The 12060-nt window shown below is 38.5% G+C and overlaps 1 protein-coding gene across 1 annotated transcript; it reads left to right on the top strand.

Annotated features, from left to right (window-relative positions):
* Positions 1 to 3359: 3359 nt before the first annotated feature.
* On the top strand, positions 3360 to 8491 carry slc25a22b (solute carrier family 25 member 22b). Its single transcript, XM_042060819.1, has 5 exons — positions 3360 to 3617; positions 7420 to 7522; positions 7709 to 7769; positions 7866 to 8019; positions 8115 to 8491. Exons 2-5 carry the CDS (start codon positions 7490 to 7492, stop codon positions 8332 to 8334), a joined length of 468 nt encoding a protein of 155 aa, XP_041916753.1. The 5' UTR covers positions 3360 to 3617; positions 7420 to 7489; the 3' UTR covers positions 8335 to 8491.
* The last annotated feature ends 3569 nt before the right edge of the window (positions 8492 to 12060 follow it).

Genomic DNA, 12060 nt, shown 5'->3' with positions numbered 1-12060 from the left:
CAAGCGTATTGTAGATGTGGGCAAATATTTTCATGTTAGGAACCTTATGTCTGTCTTTTATGAGACTTACTAAATAAAAATAGTAATAATAAAAAAGCTCATTATAGATGAGTGTGTTTTGCTGTGTGTTTTTAAGTATTTGGGAAATTATACATAGGCCTATTATGGAAAGGCTAATAGGCCTAAACCTTTTACATTCAAAACAAATCTCTCTCTCTCTCTCTAGATTAGATTCAACTTTATTGTCATTATGCATGAGTACAAGTACAGAGACAACGAAATGCAGTGTGTGTGCGTGGGTGTGTGCGTGTGTGTGTGTGTGCGATTTCTAATTGACTAAATTGTTTGATGATAAACCATGGGTGATACATAGTCCTTGAGTATGTGAGAATAAAAATGTATATTTAGATAACATAATAGTCTATTGTATCTATCTATCTATCCATCTATCTATCTATCTATCTATCTATCTATATCTATTCATCTATATAAAAGCTGAGTAATAGCTGAACAAAACAATTCCTCTATTCGAGGAAGACTTCAGACAGGACACTCCTTCAGAACTCTTTCAAGCCTCTGTGTTGTGTACAGAGTGCAAGCATTTTGGTCGAAACATTATACTGTACCCCTCTCACGCACACACACACACGCACGCACGCACGCACGCACGCACACACACACACACACACACACACACACACAAATGCACTTGCATTGACAAACACAAGCAACAATACACTGTCTTCATTAGCCAGACCTCACCTGCAGCCAACCAATGAAAGCAGAGTCCAAAACTGCTCCCTTATAACTTAACTGTATAAAAGAGAACAGAGAGAGATCCATTGATTTAACCCATACTGTTTGTGAAAATGATTAAAATACAGAAACGTATTTATGTTGTAAATTTATCAACCAACCAACGTGATTCCCATGCAGTAAGCAGTGCACATCATTCAACATGGTGCATTCCAATGCAGACACAATGCATTGCCATACAAATCGGGGCAAAACACCTGTCCCATTTTTAGCATTTGGAATTATTTTGATTTCTTTTCATGACTGATGTATGACTATGATCACTAAGGCCTTCTCTTTTTCAGCATCAATTGATGCAGTCAATATGTAAAACTCAGTGTTATTACTATTTGGACACAGAAAACCTACACTCACTCACACTCAGAGATATACAAAGCACAGTCGCCCTATTTATTGAAGAAACAAAACCAAAGGTTAGGTCACAAGTATAGTTACAAATCTGTTGGTACAGGGGACAGGAGCAGAGAGCACTCACTCAGGCTGGAGAAGGAGGGCCGTAATGAGTTAGGTCTGGGAAATGGGATTTAGAGAGAATAGAGAGCTCATATATCACTCAAACAGCTATCACAGAAATATGGTGTAGGCTACGTTCTATATTTTGATAGTAGAGCAATTTGGCCTATAATATTTTCAGTTGTGTAGTCTGCGGTTGAGTGGTAGATTCAGTTTATGTATTTTTCTTATAGCCTGTTTATTTATGAGTGCACATGTTCAAAGTAGGTTATCACAATTTTTGCTTTTTCTCAATGGTTGGTTACCATGGTAATTAAAGCACTAGTTTAGGGCCTGGGAAGAGTTGGCGGCTGTGGTTGTACCAGTGTGTGTTTAAGATTCATGATATTGGTTGTGTTTAAGATACTGCATATTTGTGTGAAGCAGGGCTAATATGTTAGCCACATATTATTATTATCATTAAGAGATTTATTTTCATCGATGTGCTGCTCCTTACCATTTCATATCTTACACTGAACTCTTGTTGTTAGGGGTGTACAAACAAACAGAACCATTGTTGTGCAATATAACCACAAACACTTACAAACAAAGGACATGAATCTCAATATTGGGAGATTAAGAAAGGAGCCGTAGAGGGGTAGAATTGCAAGATGAGACAAAGGGTGGGGCGAGAGCGTGTGTAATTTCCCTCTTTTTAATCGATGGGTCATTTTACAGGGCTCATGGAACATAAAGAGGCTCTAATACCCAATTCACCTCAGATTCCCTGCCTCAAAGAGGCAATAGAAGACAGTAATGACACAGAGAAATGAGATTTCCAGATCAAATTAAAGTAGATAAACTGTAAACAACTCGGATCCTGTTAATGATGCCAATGTTTTCTCAAAATTCTTTTAGGTTAACCATGAGAGGATCCGAAATAAAATGTAGACTCTCACACACCGATTACCATTTGTTTTACATCCTAACCAGCTTTTGATGTTGTGTTTGTGTTTCTTATTTCATTTTATTACTTTTCTTAGACTAGATTTCACACACGTGTATACTCTCAACACTGCAACAACTGCTGTATGTTTGCTATAAAGAAGATCAGATAAGAACTGACACAAACTTGGTGTACTGGTTGTCAGGTTGACTAACTGACAGCTTCTGGGGAGCTTTGCTTGAGTTAAACTGATGGCTGACAACACAATCAGGTAGTCTTTTTCACAAAGTTTACTACTTTACTTTATATGTTTTTATTGTGTTTTCTATGGTTGATTTATGCCAGTATTTACACATTTTTCCATTTCTCTCTATCTCAGTTTGCCTGCCAAGCTAATAAATGGGGGGATTGCTGGATTGATTGGAGTTATACTTGTGTATTTCCCATAGACTTGGCCAAGACTATGCTCCAGAACCAACAAAATGGGTTTCGTCTCTACAGGAGCATGTGGGCAAAATCTCAATAGTCAGAAATCAACATTATGAAGAGTACTGTAAACATCTTTAATTTAATGTATCCAAGTGTGCCAACATCCAGACGTATTAGCTCATAACAGTATCAACTAATTGGACTGCTAACCATCATAGTACTGACAATAGAAACCCTCATATGGCCAACTCAGCCAACTGGATTGCAGGCTGTTCAAAGCTCTTAGAAATGACCCCATGACGTTCTTGAAAATTGATGAAATTGAATGAAAATTACATTTAATCAAATGTCTATTTTACCTTTGGAGCTAAGGATATTTGGTATCAGAGGAATTCATAGAAATTATTTTTAAAAAATCACTGAAACTGAAGGGCAAATATCACTACCAATTCTTATGGTATGTCTGCAAAATGAATTTCTTGAATTACAGACCACATTGCTTTTCTGTGTATTTAAAACACTCACATTCACAGTGTAACTTGGAATGCAATGCACATCTAACCAGGAAGCATGCAGGGAAAATGTGCTCATCTGTGTTTTAGGCATGTTCTGACAGTTCTGACAGGAAATTACATATTCATCTTACTGGAATAGTTTTGACTATAATGCTTCCTACAAAATGTTTATGATTTGTCACCTATAAAATCAAGCATTTGTTAGAGACATATCCTGTCATTCAATTGTCATTTGTCAACAGTTAAAGTATTTTCTTCCATTTAACAGTTTCATGGACTTAATCAACATGCTTGTTTATTGTTTTGGGTTAGAATGCTGATGTGCCGCTGTATCATGCTGCATGGTAGGCTACAGAGAGAAAGTAATATTGTGATCTTCTGTTTTACTCTGCTGAAAATATTTTCTACCATCATGCCTCTTAGGTCAGATTGCCTTATCAAAACCATTCGCTCAGAAGGCTACTTTGGTATGTACAGAGGTAGGTTTGAGCAAATAGAATTCAAAGCATTCTGTCACTATTATACCACTATTCCTCTAAACATAATCTGACGACACACACACACAACAAAATCCTGAACATTCAGCTGTGATTGTGAAAAAAAGGTTTGTTTTCCAACCAGCTTGCTGCTAATGATTTAATTCGACAACAACTTTCCAGGGATGGGTATGTGACACTACACTATGCTGTAAAGGATTAATCCTGTAGCGACACAATTTATTTTAAGCAATGACTGTATATACAGCCACTATGTCCATCTACAGTCATTGATTTTAATCATTGTAATATGAAGTTACAGTATTGACCGAATTTTTTAAAAGCTTAGAAATGAGAGCCACAACAAAACAGAGTCCTTGTTTATTTCAGGAAGAAAATATATCATTAGATCTTTGGCAAATGTTTTGGAAAGTTATGATTGTTCACAAACCCACACTGTTACTTCTTGAACTATCTTTGGACCATCTTTGTATGCATAGCCGTGGGAAGTGGGAGTTTGGTCTCTTTATTGTCATACAGATCAAGTAAAATCGTACAGTTTGCCCTCTAAGCCCAACGTGTAATCATTTTGTTGTGCAGTAAAATGTCTCATACAGCATCAAACAACTAAGCATTTTTAGCCGACTGGTCACCTGATAAAGTTTTACGCTGTAGCCCAAGTAAATGACAGATAACGTGAGGACGACCACATAGGCTACAAATATTTTCGGTAGAGTTTGCAATTGCAAATCTATGTGTTAAGACGAACGTTTTCTGTTGTATAGGTTTTGTTAGGCAACATAAATTAACACATTTTGGTCTCTTTATTGTCTTAATTGTATATTGATTTACTAATTGCAGCACAAGTCAAATTTCATTCAACATGTGCATGTAATTTTTTTTTTATAATTAAGTTTTCCACGTGCGCTAAAAAGTCTGTAAGTCTGCCCCCTAAAATGTCTGTGCACGCCACTGAATGTATTGGTGTGCCATTCTGGAGGAGTTAGACTACCTGTGCAACGTTTGTAGGCTCCAGGTACTGGCTTATGCTACCAGTAGTGACACTAGTGAAAATTCAGTCAAGGAGGATAAAGATGGAAATGTATAATTTGCCACCACCTCTAAAACCATTCCTGTGTTTACAGACCTATCTCCCTTCTTCCTTTCTTGTCAAAGTTTTTGGAGAAAGTGGTCTTTCAGCAAGTCTTGGACTTACTATATCAGAACAACCTGCTAGACCCTATGCAGTCTGTTTTCAAGAGTCATTCTGAAACTGCTTTTCTGTCTGTGACCGAAGCATTGAGAGTAGCTAAGTCCTCATCTAAGTTGCTTAGTCATTAGTATTCATTAGACTTATCTGCAGCCTTCAATACTGTTAACCATGACATGGCTACTTCTTTAAAATCCAACATGTCTGCCATTTTAATTATGCATGATTGTCTCATGTATTTCATAATGCTGAAAGATGGCTATAGACACGTCATATTATGTGTTAAAAGCAGCATAGCATTATAAATGTAGAAAAAAGGGCATATTTTGGTGGCCATATTTGAAGTCACGATAGGGGCCACTAGGGGGCGCTATGTGTTGGGGTCCATTTAAATTTTTGATCACTAGGGGTAGTACTATACCAAGTTTCGTGCTTTCTGCAAAAACTGAATGATTCAGGTAAAAATCTGGCCTTAGCCGTTGTACTATCTCTGGAGTCCAGGCCCGACTGAAAGAGCTGTGCCCTCAGTCCATGTATGTGCATTGTAGCAATCATGCACTTGACCTGGTTCTCCAGGAAGTTGCTGGAGAAGTAAGCCTTGTTGCGGATACTTTGAACTTTGTGCGCAACGTTGCGACAGTTATCGGAGAGTCGGCGAAACGCAAAGCGTTGTTCGAGTCGCTTTTTGCTGGTAATGAGGTTGCTGTGAATATCTTAGGCCTGTGCCCGACTAGGTGGTGTGTTCGTGCCATAGCTATAAGCCACATATTGACCTCGTACAGCGCTCTTTTGGCCACACTGACTGCGCTAAAAGATGACAAGGGGACGAGGGGAGACACCAGGTCAAAGATTGTGGGGCTGTGTAAGCAGGCCCGAAACGGCAGGACACTGTTTGGGCTGCTCAGCTGCCAAGCACTGTTCGAACCCTGCGAGGCAGTGGCTAGAAGGTTGCAGAGCTCAAGCATAACGGCACTCAGTGCACTTGAATGTGCAAATGTGCTCAAACAGCGGATAGTGGCACTTCGACGTGACGAAAATGTGGAGAAGATGCTTGAAAAAGTGAACGTATATGCTGCGACAAATGACCTGAGGATGCCTAACACCACTGGGAAAGAGAGCAGAACCCCTGCCCGCCTTCGCCAAACTACGGAGCCAGAGGCACTTGCGCCTAGCGCATCCATTCTGACTTGGAGACGTGAGTTCTATCAGGCTGTCGATTTAGTGTCATCAGAACTGGAAAGACGGTTTAACCAAGACACCATGATGCTAGCAGCGAATCGAGAGAGGGCGGTCATAGTGGCAGCATGTGGATGCCCGGTTGACTTGGACACCCTTCAGCTTCCCAAGGAGCTGGACACGGGCCGCCTCGATCTCCAGCTTAAAATAATGCATAGTGTTACCGGGGAGTCTCGGTGCACCACGGTGAAAGGTGTGGCATCGATATTGAGTAAGCTCCATCCACAAACGAGAGCTCTCTTTAGCGAGGTGGATAAACTTATTCATCTGTGTCTTTGAATGCCTGTTTCAGTGGCCTCCTCAGAGCGTTCTTTCTCCAATCTGAGAAGATTGAAAACATGGTTGAGGTCCACAATGACACAGAAACGACTCACACACCTGTCCCTCATGAATGTGCACTCGGATATGCTATCCTGAATGCTTTAGACATCAAAGCCCTCATGAAGGACTTTATATCCACTACCCATGAACGTCAAGTAGTGTTTGGTATGGAAGCTTAATTCAAATGAGAATGCAATCTGCAATATGCAATTCAAAAAGACATTACATTATGCAATTGCCAATTCATTATGGAATTTAATATTGCAATTTCAATTTCAATAATTTACAACAAATTGTATTTTAATCTGCAAAGTGACAATGCAATCCTAAAATCAATTTGAATAATTTTGGTTAAAAAATAGAATAAACATGGATTGAATTGCATTCCATTTTGCCATTGGATTATTTTGGGCAAACACGGAAGTGACATAGCCTAGTTCCCGCCTTGATGAGTGACTTGACAGATTGCAGATCGAGATTCCCATTTGAATTTTGCAACACAAAGAGCGTGGCAAAGTGCAATGCAATCATGGGGGGCGCTATTTCTTTTCCATTTGAATAAAATGCCTCAAAACGATGACAAATCGTTTTGCCCAAAATAATCCAAATTGTTTTCAGGCTGGCATTGTCAGTTTTGCCAAATATGTTTTCAAAATGCAATCCTACATTGCACTTTGAATATTAAATTGTAAAACGAATTGACAGTTAAATGATGAAACTGAATATTGAAAATTGAAATGCAAAATGAATTGCCATTTGAATTTTGAGACTGAAGTACCATGGCTAAATGGAATGCAATTCAATCCATGTTTATTCTATTTTTTAACCAAAATTATTCAAATTGATTTTAGGATTGCATTGTCCCTTTGCAGATTAAAATACAATTTGTTGGAGTTTATTGAAAATTGCAATATTAAATTACATAATGAATTGGCAATTGCATAATGTAATGTCTTTTTGAATTGCAGATTGCATTCTCATTTGAATTAAGCTACACATATGCTTCCATACATATCTCTCTCCCTCTCTCTCTAATAGAGTTGTAAAGTATGTTTCCTCATGTGACCTCGACACCCCCCACAGCCAGAAACTAACTTTGCTGCGAGAGATGCTGGCGGGCTGTGGAGCAGGTACCTGCCAGGTGAGTTATGACACCGTGTTTCCTTATTGCCCCCATGTGGCTCTGAGCAACACTGCAGCGCCAGATGGCTTTTCGGCGAAACTAGTCCAATCCTGGTGCCAGTGTCCTCATTATCTGCAATGATGAACACAGAACCCTGGTTACAGCTGTGCAGAAAGTTATATCAGTGTAAATGCCACACTACAGGTCATCGTTACCACCCCAATGGAGATGCTGAAGATTCAGCTACAGGATGCTGGTCGAATAGGTGAGAGGGAGACCAGCTGATATTCTCACCATGCCATGCTATTCCATCTTGTCCCATGTTGATGATGCTGGACTGATGCTGGTGTGTGATTCACAGAGGCCCATTGGAGGGTGATTGCACAGACACGGGACCAAGCTGCTTTGGGTAGACTGGAACCGAAGTCTCCCACAGCCCGTCAGCTCACCAAAGACCTTGTGAAGCACAAAGGAATCACTGGATTGTACAAAGGCCTTGGAGCCACCTTACTAAGGTTGAGCAAAGCACACACCCATGTTCCCATGCATACAGATTCAAACACACAAGCACATTCTGCATGCCACCGTAATCCTGTTATCTCTTGTGCAGGGATGTGCCTTTCTCTGTCATCTACTTCCCTTTGTTTGCCCATCTGAACAATTTGGGAAGAGGTGGGACAGAAGGACCTGCCCCACTTTATGTCTCCTTCATCTCCGGCTGCGTTGCAGGCAGCACTGCTGCTGTGGCTGTCAACCCTATGGATGGTATCTGTGTCATGATGCTCTCTATTGTGTGTTGTATGAGAATCTATCTGTATGAGTCTGTATGAGTGCACAGGACAGGATATGTTTGTATTCTTGTATGGATGCAATACCTTTGAACATTGACTGCTTAACCATTTGGTAGAGCACACTTTAAAGCAACACCAAAGAACTTTTCCTCTGTCGCACGCACTATTTGTTTATCCAGCACCAGCTTTGCAAATAACAATGCCCACAGACAATGTAGAATATGTTGCATGATTTTATGAAAGTATGATGTATTGCGACATCAGATGCAAGTCAAATTTGTAGTTTCTCATGTCTCATTCCATCGAACTACAGATCCGCTACCTGATCCGGCAAACTTACATAGTGCGGTTATAGCCGATAGGGCCGCGAAGCGAATGCAGAAAGTGCCGTTCACCCTATTACGAGTTGATGAACCACTGAAACGATTTTGGAAACATTATTTTAAGGTACAAAAACCTCTTTGGTGTTGCTTTAAGACACCATATCTTACCAAAAAATCCAACTGTTTTGAGTTTAAACATATGGAGCCATATCTACCACTTGAGTAGCCTACTACATGTTAAGCACAAAATATTTGCTCAGTACCTCTGTAATGTTGAAGGCCACACCTTCTCATCATACACGATTTAAGAAATGAATTTACGCGATTTCGGCCATATTTTGTGGAGTCACATCTACCAAGTTTTTAAAGGTAAGACTTTTTTTTCTTCATTATTATGTAAATATTAAGAGGAATAACGCATGTATTAACTTACATTAAGAAAAAAATATTTTCATGGTTAAATAATTGTTTGAAAACATGCTCTACCAAACGGTGGATGTGCCTGTCATTGGTAAAAGTGAGGTCCGTATAGATGATACTAGAAAACAAAGTTCATGAATTAATTATATTAACCATTATATACTGTTTTAAAATGTATACTACTACTGTTAACACAACATATATATGTTTAAAAAGCATGCATATGCATGAAATATATCAAATAGGCTTATTAGCTAGTAATTCAATGCAATTCAATACATTTTGGTCTGTACCATGAAGGGGAAACCGATTCAGCTATATAAACCATGTGTTATGCATGGGCTGCATACTAATGAGGAGGGTGGGACATGTGTCATGTCATGTTAGATCACATCCGGAGGGTCTAAGCTTTCAGAAAATATATGGTTTATATGGTTGGACCAGTTTTTCCTAAATGGCTCAGACCTAAAGGTATCAGCCATATACCGATTTACTGTACCAATACCCAATGTGTTATGCATGGGCTGCATACTAATGAGGAGGGTGGGACATGTCTCATGTCATGTTAGATCACATCCTGAGGGTCTAAGTTTTCAGAAAATATGTGGTTTATATAGTTAAATCAGTTTTCTCTTCATGAAAAAAAATACAGACCAAAATGTATTATGTGTACACGTTCTTCACCTAAATCCATAGAATCCCATTAATTTCAATGGTAAATTTACTTAAGTGGTCTGCACTCTGCAGGTACAGTGGGAATGAGTTTATTTCTTGTTAACATGATATTTCTTAAACTCTTTTCTTTTAGTAAAACACAATAATCTCATGCCAAAGTCAGATAACTGACTTTTACCATAAACAGGCACTTCAACCGTTTGGTAGAGGTTCATAGAAATTGAATGGGAGGGTCCTTTGAAAAAAAAAATCACAGATTGTTCATACTACAGCCTAATAGAGCAAGATAAAACAAAAAAATAAAATTTTCATCACTTTTATCATGGTGTGCCAGTTAAAGGGTTAATATATAGCTCATAATGCTCTTGTATATGTTGATATGTTGGAATATTATAGCACATGTACAGTCAATTATGGATATGGATGTGGATGTTTTTTTTTTTGTTGTTGTTATTGTATCATTAGCAGAGGCTGACAGAGTACACAGCTTCATTACTTGAGTAAAAGTACAGATACCCTTTGCTAAATTTTACTCAAGTACAAGTAAAAGTACAACAGTCAGATGTCTACTTAAGTAAAAGTACTGAAGTACTTGTTTTTAAAAGTACTTGAGTATCAAGAGTACAAGAGTAGCCTACATTTTCTAAATATTGCATTACTACTGCCACAGTGCTTATTTACATTTATGTACAGAAACGTCCTACATGGAGTTATGAAAAATGTTAATGTTAATACCTTGGAGAATGTAAAAGGAATTGAAAGTAAAATCAAGTAATTTTCATATTTTTACAATGTTGCCAGGGATGGGCAGTATTTCTAATACATGTATTCAAAATACGTATTTCAAATGCAAAATTCTATTTTGTAATTGAAACACTTGAAGCGAAAACTATCATTAACTTGTTCAGAAAATTGAAATAGTCTGGCGAGGTGGAGCCACGGGTTGGCACATTCCCGGGATGGACCTGCTGCGTCTTCATCCATTGTTTCATCCATGGTTTCATCTCTTATCTAAATCTGACCATGGAGTTGACTTTGGCGGAAAGCTGAAGGTGATTGCTGATAGGCTGTCCCAATCAGTGGTGCCTGCACAATCCAATCACGTTTGAGAGGGAAACAACAACTTGAGGGTTTCCGAGATTTTTCTTTTTTCCTTTTTTTTTAGAAGTAGTAACAAGTACTCACGGTTATGGATAGAAATGTAGCGGAGTAAAGAGTACAATATATGCCCCTCAAATGTACTTGAGTAAAGTCATGAGTACTCCCCAAAAATGATACTTGAGTAAAGTACAGATCCCTCAAAATTGTACTTAAGTACTGTACTCAAGTAAATGTACTCCGTTACTGTCCGGCTCTGGTTGGACATTTTGTCAACTGTCCCTGTTTTTACCCCTTTTCATTCTTTCATAATACTGTATAACTTTCACAACATCAGGAAAATCTTACATCATGAGGGTCCCTCTGCCTTCCTGAAAGGTGCATATGCCGTGCTCTAATCATTGCGGCCCTATTTGGCATCACTCAGGTGGTCTACATCCTGGATATGGGTGAGCTCATCCACTGCCTCCTGCCTGACGGAGGCCCATAATCACATTCCAACAGCATCCTCGGCTGATTTGTAGTTCAAGAAATTGACATTCTGCACATCATCTGGAGATACAGTATGATGCTGAACTCAGTCAGATTGTTATTTCTTGTATCTTTGTTATAGTCTAGACTGTTGTTGACCTTTCCTTGGCTGTGTAAAAGGGATTTGTAAGTGGGAACACTGACAAATCGACATTTGTCCACACAGTAAATCTGACCCTGTAAGGTAGACTACAAGTTCAAAAGTCCTTGGATAAACTGCAACATCTTCCTTCAAGCCAAAAAGGGCAAACATTTTCTCCTATGATCTATTCAGTGATTTTTGTTATGAATCAGACCTTAGATAAAATATTCACAGGCAGAAAATAATCGGATGTAAACCGTTTCTTTAAAACAGATCAGACTCTTTCTGTTGCTGACCTGACTTTTTTATTATAGTGTGTGTAAAGCATTATTGCAATAGTAATTGATTTGACTATGGTTTGTATTGAATGCCCCTTTTTTTCAATGCACCTTGGTAAACAACCATGCAGCTTTAAATAACATATTCAAAAAAGTAAATGTCTAATCTAAAAAGTAGATGTTTAAAAAGTAGATGTTTATTATTTGTACAGAGAGCATGACCATGACGCTTTTAATCAATCATTAACATGTTGTAATAATTTTGGGTCTTTCAAGAGGGGTCTACAGGCATACCTGTTCAACTTAGTTTATTAAGCCTTTCTTATGCATTATGGTTTGTATATTATAGTAATTTATT

Source organism: Alosa sapidissima, chromosome 14 (assembly GCF_018492685.1).
Source record: "Alosa sapidissima isolate fAloSap1 chromosome 14, fAloSap1.pri, whole genome shotgun sequence".
NCBI lineage: Eukaryota > Metazoa > Chordata > Actinopteri > Clupeiformes > Clupeidae > Alosa > Alosa sapidissima.
Note: the sequence above shows the minus strand (reverse complement) of the source record. Positions and strands in the feature narration are given on the sequence as shown.